Source organism: Micropterus salmoides, unplaced genomic scaffold (assembly GCF_014851395.1).
Source record: "Micropterus salmoides isolate LMB-PRFRI ecotype aquatic unplaced genomic scaffold, ASM1485139v1 Ms_hic_scaffold_8, whole genome shotgun sequence".
Lineage (NCBI taxonomy): Eukaryota > Metazoa > Chordata > Actinopteri > Centrarchiformes > Centrarchidae > Micropterus > Micropterus salmoides.
The window spans coordinates 21,927,056-21,937,486 of record NW_024044570.1 but is presented as its reverse complement, the minus strand read 5'-3'; the positions used below and the strand labels follow the sequence as shown (position 1 = coordinate 21,937,486).

General features: G+C 40.9%; 2 protein-coding genes across 3 annotated transcripts; both read left to right on the top strand.

Moving 5' to 3' along the window:
- Positions 1-45: 45 nt before the first annotated feature.
- hprt1l (hypoxanthine phosphoribosyltransferase 1, like) lies at positions 46-7,401 on the top strand. 2 transcript variants are annotated; one of them, XM_038706716.1, is made up of 9 exons: positions 48-398; positions 715-821; positions 1,137-1,320; positions 1,618-1,683; positions 1,777-1,794; positions 2,225-2,307; positions 4,122-4,168; positions 6,223-6,299; positions 6,824-7,401. In XM_038706716.1, exons 1-9 carry the CDS (start codon positions 381-383, stop codon positions 6,869-6,871), a joined length of 648 nt encoding a protein of 215 aa, XP_038562644.1. In that variant the 5' UTR covers positions 48-380; the 3' UTR covers positions 6,872-7,401. The 2 variants fall into 2 exon arrangements, with proteins under 2 accessions (XP_038562645.1, XP_038562644.1); XM_038706717.1 differs by lacking the exons at positions 4,122-4,168; positions 6,223-6,299; positions 6,824-7,401 and adding an exon at positions 3,799-4,054 and having other exon boundaries at positions 46-398.
- Positions 7,402-7,526: 125 nt separating this feature from the next.
- Positions 7,527-10,426, top strand: nudt7 (nudix (nucleoside diphosphate linked moiety X)-type motif 7). The gene is made up of 3 exons (XM_038706715.1): positions 7,527-8,178; positions 8,265-8,423; positions 8,962-10,426. Exons 1-3 carry the CDS (start codon positions 8,023-8,025, stop codon positions 9,310-9,312), a joined length of 666 nt encoding a protein of 221 aa, XP_038562643.1. The 5' UTR covers positions 7,527-8,022; the 3' UTR covers positions 9,313-10,426.
- The last annotated feature ends 5 nt before the right edge of the window (positions 10,427-10,431 follow it).

Below are 10,431 nucleotides of genomic sequence, written 5' to 3'. Positions count from 1 at the left end.
TCGTCCGTTATATTTTTAAAACTGCGTCATCGGAAGCTTCTCCCCACCGCTTGCAGTCAGTGCATCGCCTTCTCAGTTACCTAAACATGCAGTAGTAGTAGTAACAACCAGTGAAGAGCATTTTAAGCTCAGGTTGTGTCGGACAAATCAGATTATTGGGATGGTAAACGGGATTCTGACGTAAAGGACTTAAATCCCGGCAGAGGATCGTCGCCTGTGCTGCGCGAGCTCGCTATATCATCAGCAGTCCGTCGGTGCGGAGGAGAGCGGCTCGTGCCACCTACAGTCAACAAACCCTCCTCTTGCCTCTCAGGACCTGAGCATGACTCCTCAGATATTTCGCTGCGACTGAAGAGGACGGACGACCGCCGGCCGGTAACATGGCTTCCTATCTGCAGGTGAGGCTTTAAATTTGCTGTGTTTGCTGCCGGTTCGGTATTTTGATAACTTGTCCACTTGTCAGGGTGTGGTTGTACCGTAGGCCTGTCTGTTATATGCCCGTTAAAGGTGGCACAATCAGCATTTGATTGAGTGTTTCAGCGTGTTATGTCCATTAACCCTCCTCCTCCAATCTCAGTCACGTGTGTGCGGGGGTAAACAGGTGGTTGAGAGGGGAGAATGACTGCTGTGATTAAACGCGTCTTGGGCGCATGGTCATCTGTCAGCGTCAGTCGTTTTGCACTGTGTTGAAGAGATGTCTTCCTCTTGTTTCAGATCGCTGATGATGAGAAGGGCCATGAACTAGACCTTTTCTGTGTCCCCAGACATTATGAGAACGATTTGGACAAGGTGATCATCCCCCATGGACTCATCATGGACAGGTAAACAGTCAACAGCAACCCCTGCCCCCCTCCAGCACCAGCACCAAACACTAGAAATTACTCTGCCAAGTCACCTGACACACTCGCTCTCTGGGTCTTACTATTTCACAGACTCTGACACACACATTAATGCTAGGATTAACACTATAGCCTACTGTATTTGTTTAACAAATTGCTGTAGTGCACATCCTGATGTGCATTTGAATGTGAAGGACTATAACAACAGCACTGCATTCACTGTTGCCTTGTAATGTACGATGCATCCTTTCTCTCCCTGCTTTTTACCGTTTTGTGTGTCCCACCTCTCTGGTCCAGGACAGAGCGTCTGGCCCGCGACATTGTCCGGGACATGGGGGGACACCACATCGTAGCACTGTGTGTGCTAAAAGGGGGCTACAAGTTCTTTGCAGACCTCCTGGACTACATTAAGGCACTGAACCAGAACAGTGATAAATCAGTCCCGCTGACAGTGGATTTCATTAGGGTGAAGAGCTACTGTGTAAGCTGCCTTTCCTCATTACCAGAAACCACTTGTGCTAATGTGAGGTGTGTGATATGAAGGTTGGCAAAATACAAATGAGAGTATTGAGTATCTTATCAGAAATGGGCCACTGCAGTGTTCCCAGGGTGGAGTTCAATGTATAGACATTTAAAAAAAAAAAAAAGAAAAAGTAAGGTAGATTTAATGGTGAGTATTTTTCTCATGATCCTAGCAAAACAAATAAAAGGTTAATATAAACTGAAACTGTAATCAAACTGAGATGGATGATTGTCCTCTCCTCTTTGTGTTCCCTAGAATGACAAGTCAACAAACAGTGTCAGAGTCATAGGAGGTGACGAGCTGTCCAACCTCTCAGGCAAGGTTAGTCTACTGGTGTCAGGCAGAAATACTTTGGCCATAAAGTCTTTGTATAGATATGTATTTCATCAACTTTTTTTTTTTCCCCCCCTGCAGAATGTTTTGATTGTTGAGGTAAGACTTTTCTTTTTTTATTCTGTATTGTGTTTGGGCAATATGAAAATAATTCATATTTATAGTGTGATATCAAGATGCTGTCTAACATGATATTGTAGACTTTCTAGAAAACTGACAATGCTGGTGCTTTATAAGGATAATGCTGAAATCATTTCAGTCTGATCCAATACTGCCATACATCGGTCCTGCTCACTGATTTGAAATATTGCTCATGCTATAAATACCTGAAAGGCATAAACACCAGTTCTTATTCGGTTTGTTCATCTTTTAAAAATGAAATATCAGATATCATCAAAAAAAAAAATGATTTGGGTTAAAAATACTCTGTTGTACGAGTTGTTTATATGCCACATTTTGAAGAAATGCTTCTCTTTGTTTGTGCCTCCACTTTAATGTGACCACTTTCTGTGTTCTGCATTATAAAAAGGATATTGTGGAGACTGGAAGGACGATGCAGACGCTACTTTCCCTGCTGAGCGAATGTAATCCCAAGATGGTTAAAGTTGTAAGGTAGGCACACTTTGTGTTTACAGCTTACAGTCCAGAAATTAAAGACCTCCACTATAACTGGCTGCTATGTCTGCAGAGAGAGTGCATATAACAGTGCTCTTAGCTAATGGACATTCTGCTTTAGGACTGTATTAGAGATGTAATGTGACGGAGGGAGAGAGCAGCTTAAGAGTTAATCTGCCGTACTATTAACTGCACTGTGGAGGCAGAGCTCATTTCTCTGATGTATTCCTGGTAGCTGGTTGAAACAGGAAATGTGTTGAAGTAATGTAGGTTTTCTCTGATACTTCCATAAACTGTAGTAGTCTTTGTTTGATCTGCTGTATATGGGTAGGGTCATTTCTATTGCTTTGATGTAGCTTATATAATATTAACTCACACACACACACACCTAACCCACCCCAATAAACAGTGGGGAGAAACTCAAATTGCCTGTTGCTCAGGTCAAGTATTTTCATTTAGGACCATTTTTTTAATGTAAAAATCATAGACTGTACTGTGTATAAATTGAGGAGTCTCACAGCCTTGGGGAAGAAGTTCTTAAGTCTGGAGGTGCGACGGCAGATACTTCTGTATCTCTTGCCAGACGGCAGCGGGGTCAACAGGCTGTGGCTGGGTGGGAACTGTCTTTTCGTATCCTTTGGGCTCTGCATAGGCATCTCACCTCACGGATAACCCTGATGCTCTACCAATGAGCGTCTTCTGAGTGGTTTTAATCACACACTGCAGAGCCCTTCGGTTCTGGGCCGTGCACATCCCATGCAAGCTTGTGATGTTTCCTGTCAGGAGGCTTTCTATTGCTCCTCTGTTAATGTCAACAACAACTTGGCACGCAAATTTAGACTTAAGTTTCCTAAAGAAATGCAGTCATTTCTGCGCTTTCTTCACCAGCGTGGAAATGTGAGATGACCATGTCAGGTTCTCTGTGATGCTGATTTCCAGGAACCTGAAACCGTTCACCTGCTCCACTCATGTAGACATAAGTGTGTGTCTTTGTCTCATTTTTCTGAAAATCAATTATCAGCTCCTTGGTTTTGCTGACATTAAGCAGGTTGTTCTCTGTGCACCACTCTGTAAGATTGTTGGTATCGAACAGAGTTCTGTCCATGTTGCAGTCGTGAGTGTACAGTGTGAACAGAAGGGGGCTGATTACACAACCCTGGGGGGGCTCCGGTGTTGAGCACTACAGTGGAGGAGGTGTGACTACCAATCCGAACTATCTGGGGTTAGTTTACGAATAAATCCAATATCCATGCCCAGAGTGCCAAGTTTGCCAGTGTTTTTCTTTATATACAGCCTGGTAAAGATACAGTCAAGTCAAGTTCTAGTATATAATTTTTTCAGAAACAATATCCACCCATCCATTAGCTGTGACTCTTTATCAATTATGACACCAGTTTAGAGGCGGGGCACACTAATCCTGCTCCCATTCACACCTCTGGGTAATTTAGAGTTGCCAGTTAACCTAACCTGCATTTCTTTGGACTGTAGGAGAACACTGGAGCACCTGGAGGAAACCTACGACACAGAAAGTACCCCAGCTGGCCAACAATAAGAAACAATATGTTCCAGTTATTCAAAATAATCTCAGATCTTGCTGAACGTTTTTTCATTCTTTTGGCAAATTGAACTTCCAAGACAGGGGCCCTCTTTCATTGGCCACACAAAGGTTGATTTTGTATTTGTGTTGTGCGGATGTACCAAGACAATCAGTTTCATCTGTCAGAATTAAAATCTGCAAAACCGCTTCTCTAGTTTCTCTTAAAAAGGCTTTTGTTTCACATATACTGTATTTTCCTCGTCTTTCATTACAGCCTTCTGGTGAAGAGGACCCCGAGGAGTTCAGGGTACAGACCAGACTGTGAGCACCTCCTTTATTCACTTGTTAGACATGTTATCTACAGTGGATAGGAAAAAGTCCAGACACCCCTGTTAAAATGCCAGGTTCTTATGATGTAAAATAATGAGAATGTCAGAACTTTTTCCACCTATAATGTGAACAATTCAATAGAAAAACAAACTGAAATCTTTGAGGGCGGAAAAATGGAAAAATAAAAACCTTACAATAACCTGGTTGCATAAGTGTGCACACCCTCTTATAACTGGGGATGTGGCTGTGTTCAGAATTAACTGATCACATTCAAACTCAGGTTAACTAGAAGTCATTACACAGCTGCCATCTTTTAAAGTGACTCTGATTAATCACAAATAAAGCTCAGCTGTTCTAGTAGGATTTTCCTGATATTTTCTTAGTTGCATCTCCGAGCAAAAGCCGTGATCCGCAGAGAGCTCTCATTGTTGAAAGACCTAAGTCAGGAGACGGGTACAAAAAAAATTTCCAAAGCATTAGATATACCATGGAACACAGTGAAGACAGTCATCAAGTGGAGAAAATATGGCACAACTGTGACTCCAAAATTGATGGAAAAGACGAAAAGAAAACTGGTCAGGGAGGCTTCCAAGAGGCCTACAGCAACATTAAAGGAAATGCAGGAATTTCTGGCAAGTACTGGCTGTGTGGTAAATGTGACAACTATCTCCTGTATTCTTCATATGAATGGGCTATGGGGTAGGGTGGCAAGACAGAAGCCTTTTCTTACAAAGAAAAACATCCAAACACAGCTGAAGTTTGCAAAAACAAACATCAAGTTCCCCAAAAGCATGTGGGAAAATGTGTTATGGTCTGATGAAACCAAGGTAGAACTTTTTGGCCATTATTCCAAAAGGTATATTTGGCACAAAAACAACACTGCACATCACCCAAGGAACAGCATACCTACAGTGAAGCATGGTGGTGGCAGCATCATGCTTTGGGGCTGTTTTTCTTCAGCTGGAACCGGGGCCTTAGTCAGGGTGGAGGGAATTATGAACAGTTCCAAATACCAGGCAATTTTGGCACAAAACCTTCAGGCGTCGGTTAGAAAGCTGAAGATGAAGAGGAAGTTCACCTTTCAGCACGACAACGACTCAAAGCACACATCCAAATCCACAAAAGCATGGCTTCACCAGAAGAAGATCAATGTTTTGGAATGGCCCAGCCAGAGCCCAGACCTGAACCCAACTGAACATCTGTGGGGTGATCTGAAGAGGGCTGTGCACAGGTGATGTCCTCGCAATCTGACAGATTTGGAGCACTTTTGCAAAGAAGAGTGGGCAAATATTGCCACGTCAAGATGTGCCATGCTAATGGACTCCTACCCAAAAAGACTGACTGCTGTAATAAAATCAAAAGGTCCTTCAGCAAAGTATTAGTCTAAGGGTGTGCACACTTGTGCAACCAGGTTATTTGAGGGTTTTTACTTTTCATTTTTCCCCCTCAAAGATTTCAATTTGTTTTTCAATTGAATTGTTCACATTAAAGGTCACATTAAAGGTGGAAAAAGTTCTGACATTAACAGGGGTGTGTAGACTTTTTCTATCCACTGTATGTGTAGTGTAGAAATGTATGGTGTAGTGCTCATTTCATGCCAATCACTCACATGTGTCTGGTTCTTTTGAAGGTCTGTATTTTTCATGCATGATTCAAACTGATATCAAAATATACTCCAAATGTAGCCGAGCCTGGCACTGATGCACTAACACATGCCTGATAACCCTGTGCTCTCACTGTATCTTATTATGTAATGTTTTTAGGTTTGAGTTGGATAATCTCTTTAAGATTGTCCCTCAAGGACAGCTGTTACTGTAAGCGTTTTGACTTTCAACTAGACAGCACTGACTGCCTAAGTGCAACCTCACACAGCCGGTAGAAGAGCGACATCTATTAGTTCACTACAGAGCCTCAGATAACCTGCCTTATAATAGCCTTCCAGATCTTATTGCAGATCAGCCGGAGGGTTTTTCTTCCACTGCACTTAAAAGTAGTTTGTTTTCTTTATATGACTCACATTGGTAGTGTCTATATATTCATTTCAGACATTGGTTTCGAGGTGCCAGATGCCTTTCTGGTGGGTTACGCTTTGGACTACAATGAGTACTTCAGAGATCTCAGTGTAAGTTTGCAGCAGTTTATTACTTAATGTGAAATGTAAGAGGATAGACAATTTATGAAACAGTAGCTGTGTTCCAATTCCATACCTCATTTTCAACAGTATGCAGTATGTACATTATACTGCTTCTCACAGCAAACTGTTTCGCAGTTAGCATACAAATGATGTATTAATCTGGAAATCAGGAATCAGGAAATTAGGCAACGCATGCATGATGCATATCAATCAAACTGTGATCTTGAAACACCACTGCCAACTACACCAAGAGAACATAAAATGTTTTTCCAAACATTTAAAATTTTTCTCAACTTGTTTTACCACCACCTGCTACTATTTAAATGTTTTGCAGCATTCCTTACCCTAACGCTAACTTGTACTTTATTTAAATTCAATTACATGACCTCAGTGTCATCAGTAGTAGCTACAGCTTTGTACTCGCTGTACAAAATGGAGAAATGTAAACAAAACTGGACAATAGAAATGCATTTAACATTAGTTTACTGCCCTCTGGTTTATTTTTTCCACAGCACATCTGTATACTTAATGATCAAGCCAAGGAGAAGTACAAAGTGTGAGCAGATGAAGTGCTGCAGAGGCGATGACTCAATCAATGAGGACTCAGACCACTGTGATGACCCTCCATTAGTTTTGCTGTGTTTTGAATCTTATTTATTTTTCTACACAAGAATCCACAAAATGTGATGTGTGGTTTGTAAATAACTTAAAGAAGAACATTTAATTTCCCCCTTATTGAATACCTGGGATCAGTTATGTTTATTATGAATATTTTGGTTGATGAAATTTAATTTATTTACCACAAATGTGTTATAGAATTTACATGTAATGTAGTTTTATCTTGGAGCGACAGGAAAAAAAAACCAATGTCATTAATTTGTTCTGGCTCATCAATTTATGTTCAGATGAGGTGTCAGTCCAATTTAAGTAGCATTCAGGCTGTACGTGTTTCTGTTTCGACTTATAATGCTGATATATCCTCTCATTATGCCATAAACTGACTGACTTGGAATGTACTGTATGTTTTATTTCATATCTGATGTTTTCATGGAGGACCTGTTTACAGCAATACAAATCCTGTTTAAACCTCGAATCCTTTTTTTTTCGTTTCACTTTTTAACTTTTCCCAAATGTTTAGAAATGACAGTTAACGTAACGCTATCTTAGTGTAGCCATATTCAAGAAAAAAAATACCCTGTCCATTTAATTTGATACGTTTTGCACTCAACACCGTTGTGCAGTCCAACGACCGCTAACTATGGCTAACGCGGAAGCACGTCGCGTAGCGTGACGTCACATTTTCGTTTTGTTTTTTTGTTTTAATGAAGCTAACCGAGCCGTTGTATGAACTATTTTAGTTAACACAAGAATAATGCAGGCCATCACAGAGATACCATCTGACACATTTAGCGGACCCAGCTGCTAACGTTTATCTTTGTGTCAAGGGTAGTTTGTGCCACCATGTGAGTGACGTAAAATATGTAGGACAGCTCCTGCTGTTCTACACTTGTTTAACGTTTTATAATAAACTACATACCGGTAGTTAATAGGCGTGCTGTACTATGTTTACTGGTCAGACCTGATTATCAGGTTTTATATTGTACACGGATATTTTTCACTTGGTTTCCAATTTGTTTATGCTTCGGGCTTCTACCTCGTAGCTTTCCTCTACTTTTTTGAGTCTGCTTTGAATCAGACCAGGTAACTTACGATGCATATAAAAGAGGAGACGATCGCCATTTTAAAGCAGTTTGACATTGGAAACAAGTTCTCCTATCTGCCGGTGCTGCCCAAAGCCTCAGTGCTGATCCCACTGTTTGTGAAGAATGGAGAGCTACACACCTTGATGACCCTGCGTTCAGAAGAGGTAACCAGAATGGATGTGAATTTGATGGAGGTCTAATGCTGTGTCTGTTACCTAACAAATTTTGACTCGTTCCTGTGTGTCTGTAGCTGAGGACCAGTGCTGGCGAGGTGTGCTTCCCCGGTGGGAAGAGAGACCCCAGTGACAGAGATGATGTGGACACAGCTTTAAGAGAGGCAGAAGAGGAAATAGGTCTACCACCTGATGATGTCCAGGTGGTCTGCACACTGTTCCCCATCATCAATAAGGTAGGCCAGCAAAACATACAGTATCTCAGAAAAGTGAGCGCACCCCTCAAATATATCTTTTCATGTGATAATACTGAAGAAATGACACTTTGCTACAATGTAGTAAAGTAGTAGGTGTACAGCATGTATAACAGTGTTAATTTGCTGTCCCCTCAAAATAATATCATATGGCCATTAATGTCTAAACCGCTGGCAACAAGACTGAGTTCACCCCTAAGTGAAAATTAAACATTTTCCCTCCCAGGTGTCATATGACTCATATGTCTTAGATGTGAACGGGGTGCAGGTGTGTTAAACTTGGTGTTATTGCTCTCACACTCTCTCATACTGGTCACTGGAAGTTCAACATGGCATCTCATGGCAAAGAACTCTTGAGGATCTGAAAAGAATTGTCACATGAAGAGATCTAATCAAATATTTACAAAAATGTAAGGGGTGTACTCACTTTTGTGAGATGCTGTATTTTCTTTCAGTTCATCAGCTGCTTTGGGTCCATCTCTTTCTCATGTGAGACCCCCCCTTTCATCTCTTTTAACAGAGTGGTCTGTTGGTGACCCCTGTGGTTGGCTTCATAGAGGAGTCATTTTGTCCCAGTCCAAACCCAGCTGAGGTCCGTTCCGTGTTCACAGTCCCTCTAGGCTTCTTCACGAGCGAAGACCACTATTCTGCCTGCGGTACTTCTGAGATGGTGGGGACATTGCACTTTTTTAATTTTGTGGACCCTGATTCAGGAAGCCAGTATCAGATATGGGGCCTGACTGCAATGTTGGCCATACTGGTTGCTACTCTTGCGCTGAGGAAAAAACCGAGGTTTGAGGTTGGTTTTGACTCTGAGGATCCATTATCCTTCTTCCAACAGATTCTGCATAGACGAATGAGTAAACTATGACCAGTTGTTTCTCTGATGTGCTAATACAAAATACCGGAAGCCAGATTTGTTATACTAATGTAATTTGTTACTGTATTAATTGTGAAGTCAAGAGTGCAATGTGAAACTTTACGTGCTTGCAATATTTCTTTAAGGAGATTAATCCTTTAAAAACATTTTACAACTAGTGAATCTAAAATGTAGGGGGGGAGCAAATGAAGACATTTATATTTTTATTAATTCATTTAATGTAGCAGCAGGATTACAGATATAAACAGAAGAGTATACAAATGTCCAGACCAAGGCAAAGTACATGTTAATAATAGTTCAGATGTATGATAACACACTCGGGTTGACCTTTTATCCAGACTGCAGGGTCTTAAGGCTAGATACTAAAGCTCAAGCTACACAGAACGGATACAACATAACTGTTGGAGAATGTGAAATAGAAAGCGAACTAGGAGAAGTGAGCAAACTGATTACACACAAGATACAGCTCACACTATTGGCAATTAACAGTTAATTTATCATGGATGCTCCTTTTTATCAAGCATTTCACAGCAACAATAGTAATGTTGACAAGCACATCAACACAAGAAAGCTCTCCATAAAATAATCTCCACTGTCTCATCCCTTTTACCTCACATGTACAAATCTCATGAGGCGTGAATAACAATTTTCAACAGAAAACAATGAACAAGGTGACAAGTCAACAGTGAAGCTGCGCAATTTTATGTTAATACTACTCACGGATATCTTGTAATGGACTTCCAAGGAAAATGTTAAACCTAAAATATATATCGGTATGGGCTATGGTTATGCTTGTTTTAGAAATAAAGATTCAATCACTGAAAATTGTCCTGGCGTCGAACAGTCATAGAAAATAAAAAAGGACAAGGAGCAAAATAGCAATGACACAAAAGAGACACCAGTAAACACAGCGGAGTAACGGTAAGTTATCAAGGCACACAAAGTTCTGTTGAAAGCATCACAATTGAAATTCAAGATACCCCCTGCAGTATATTTCACATTTAAATATACATGGATATTCATTTACATGACTGAAGGACAAAACTGATATTGTGTACAGATTTGTGTGCTATCTTCACGAACATTAAATTCATGTTTCACGTGTTTTGT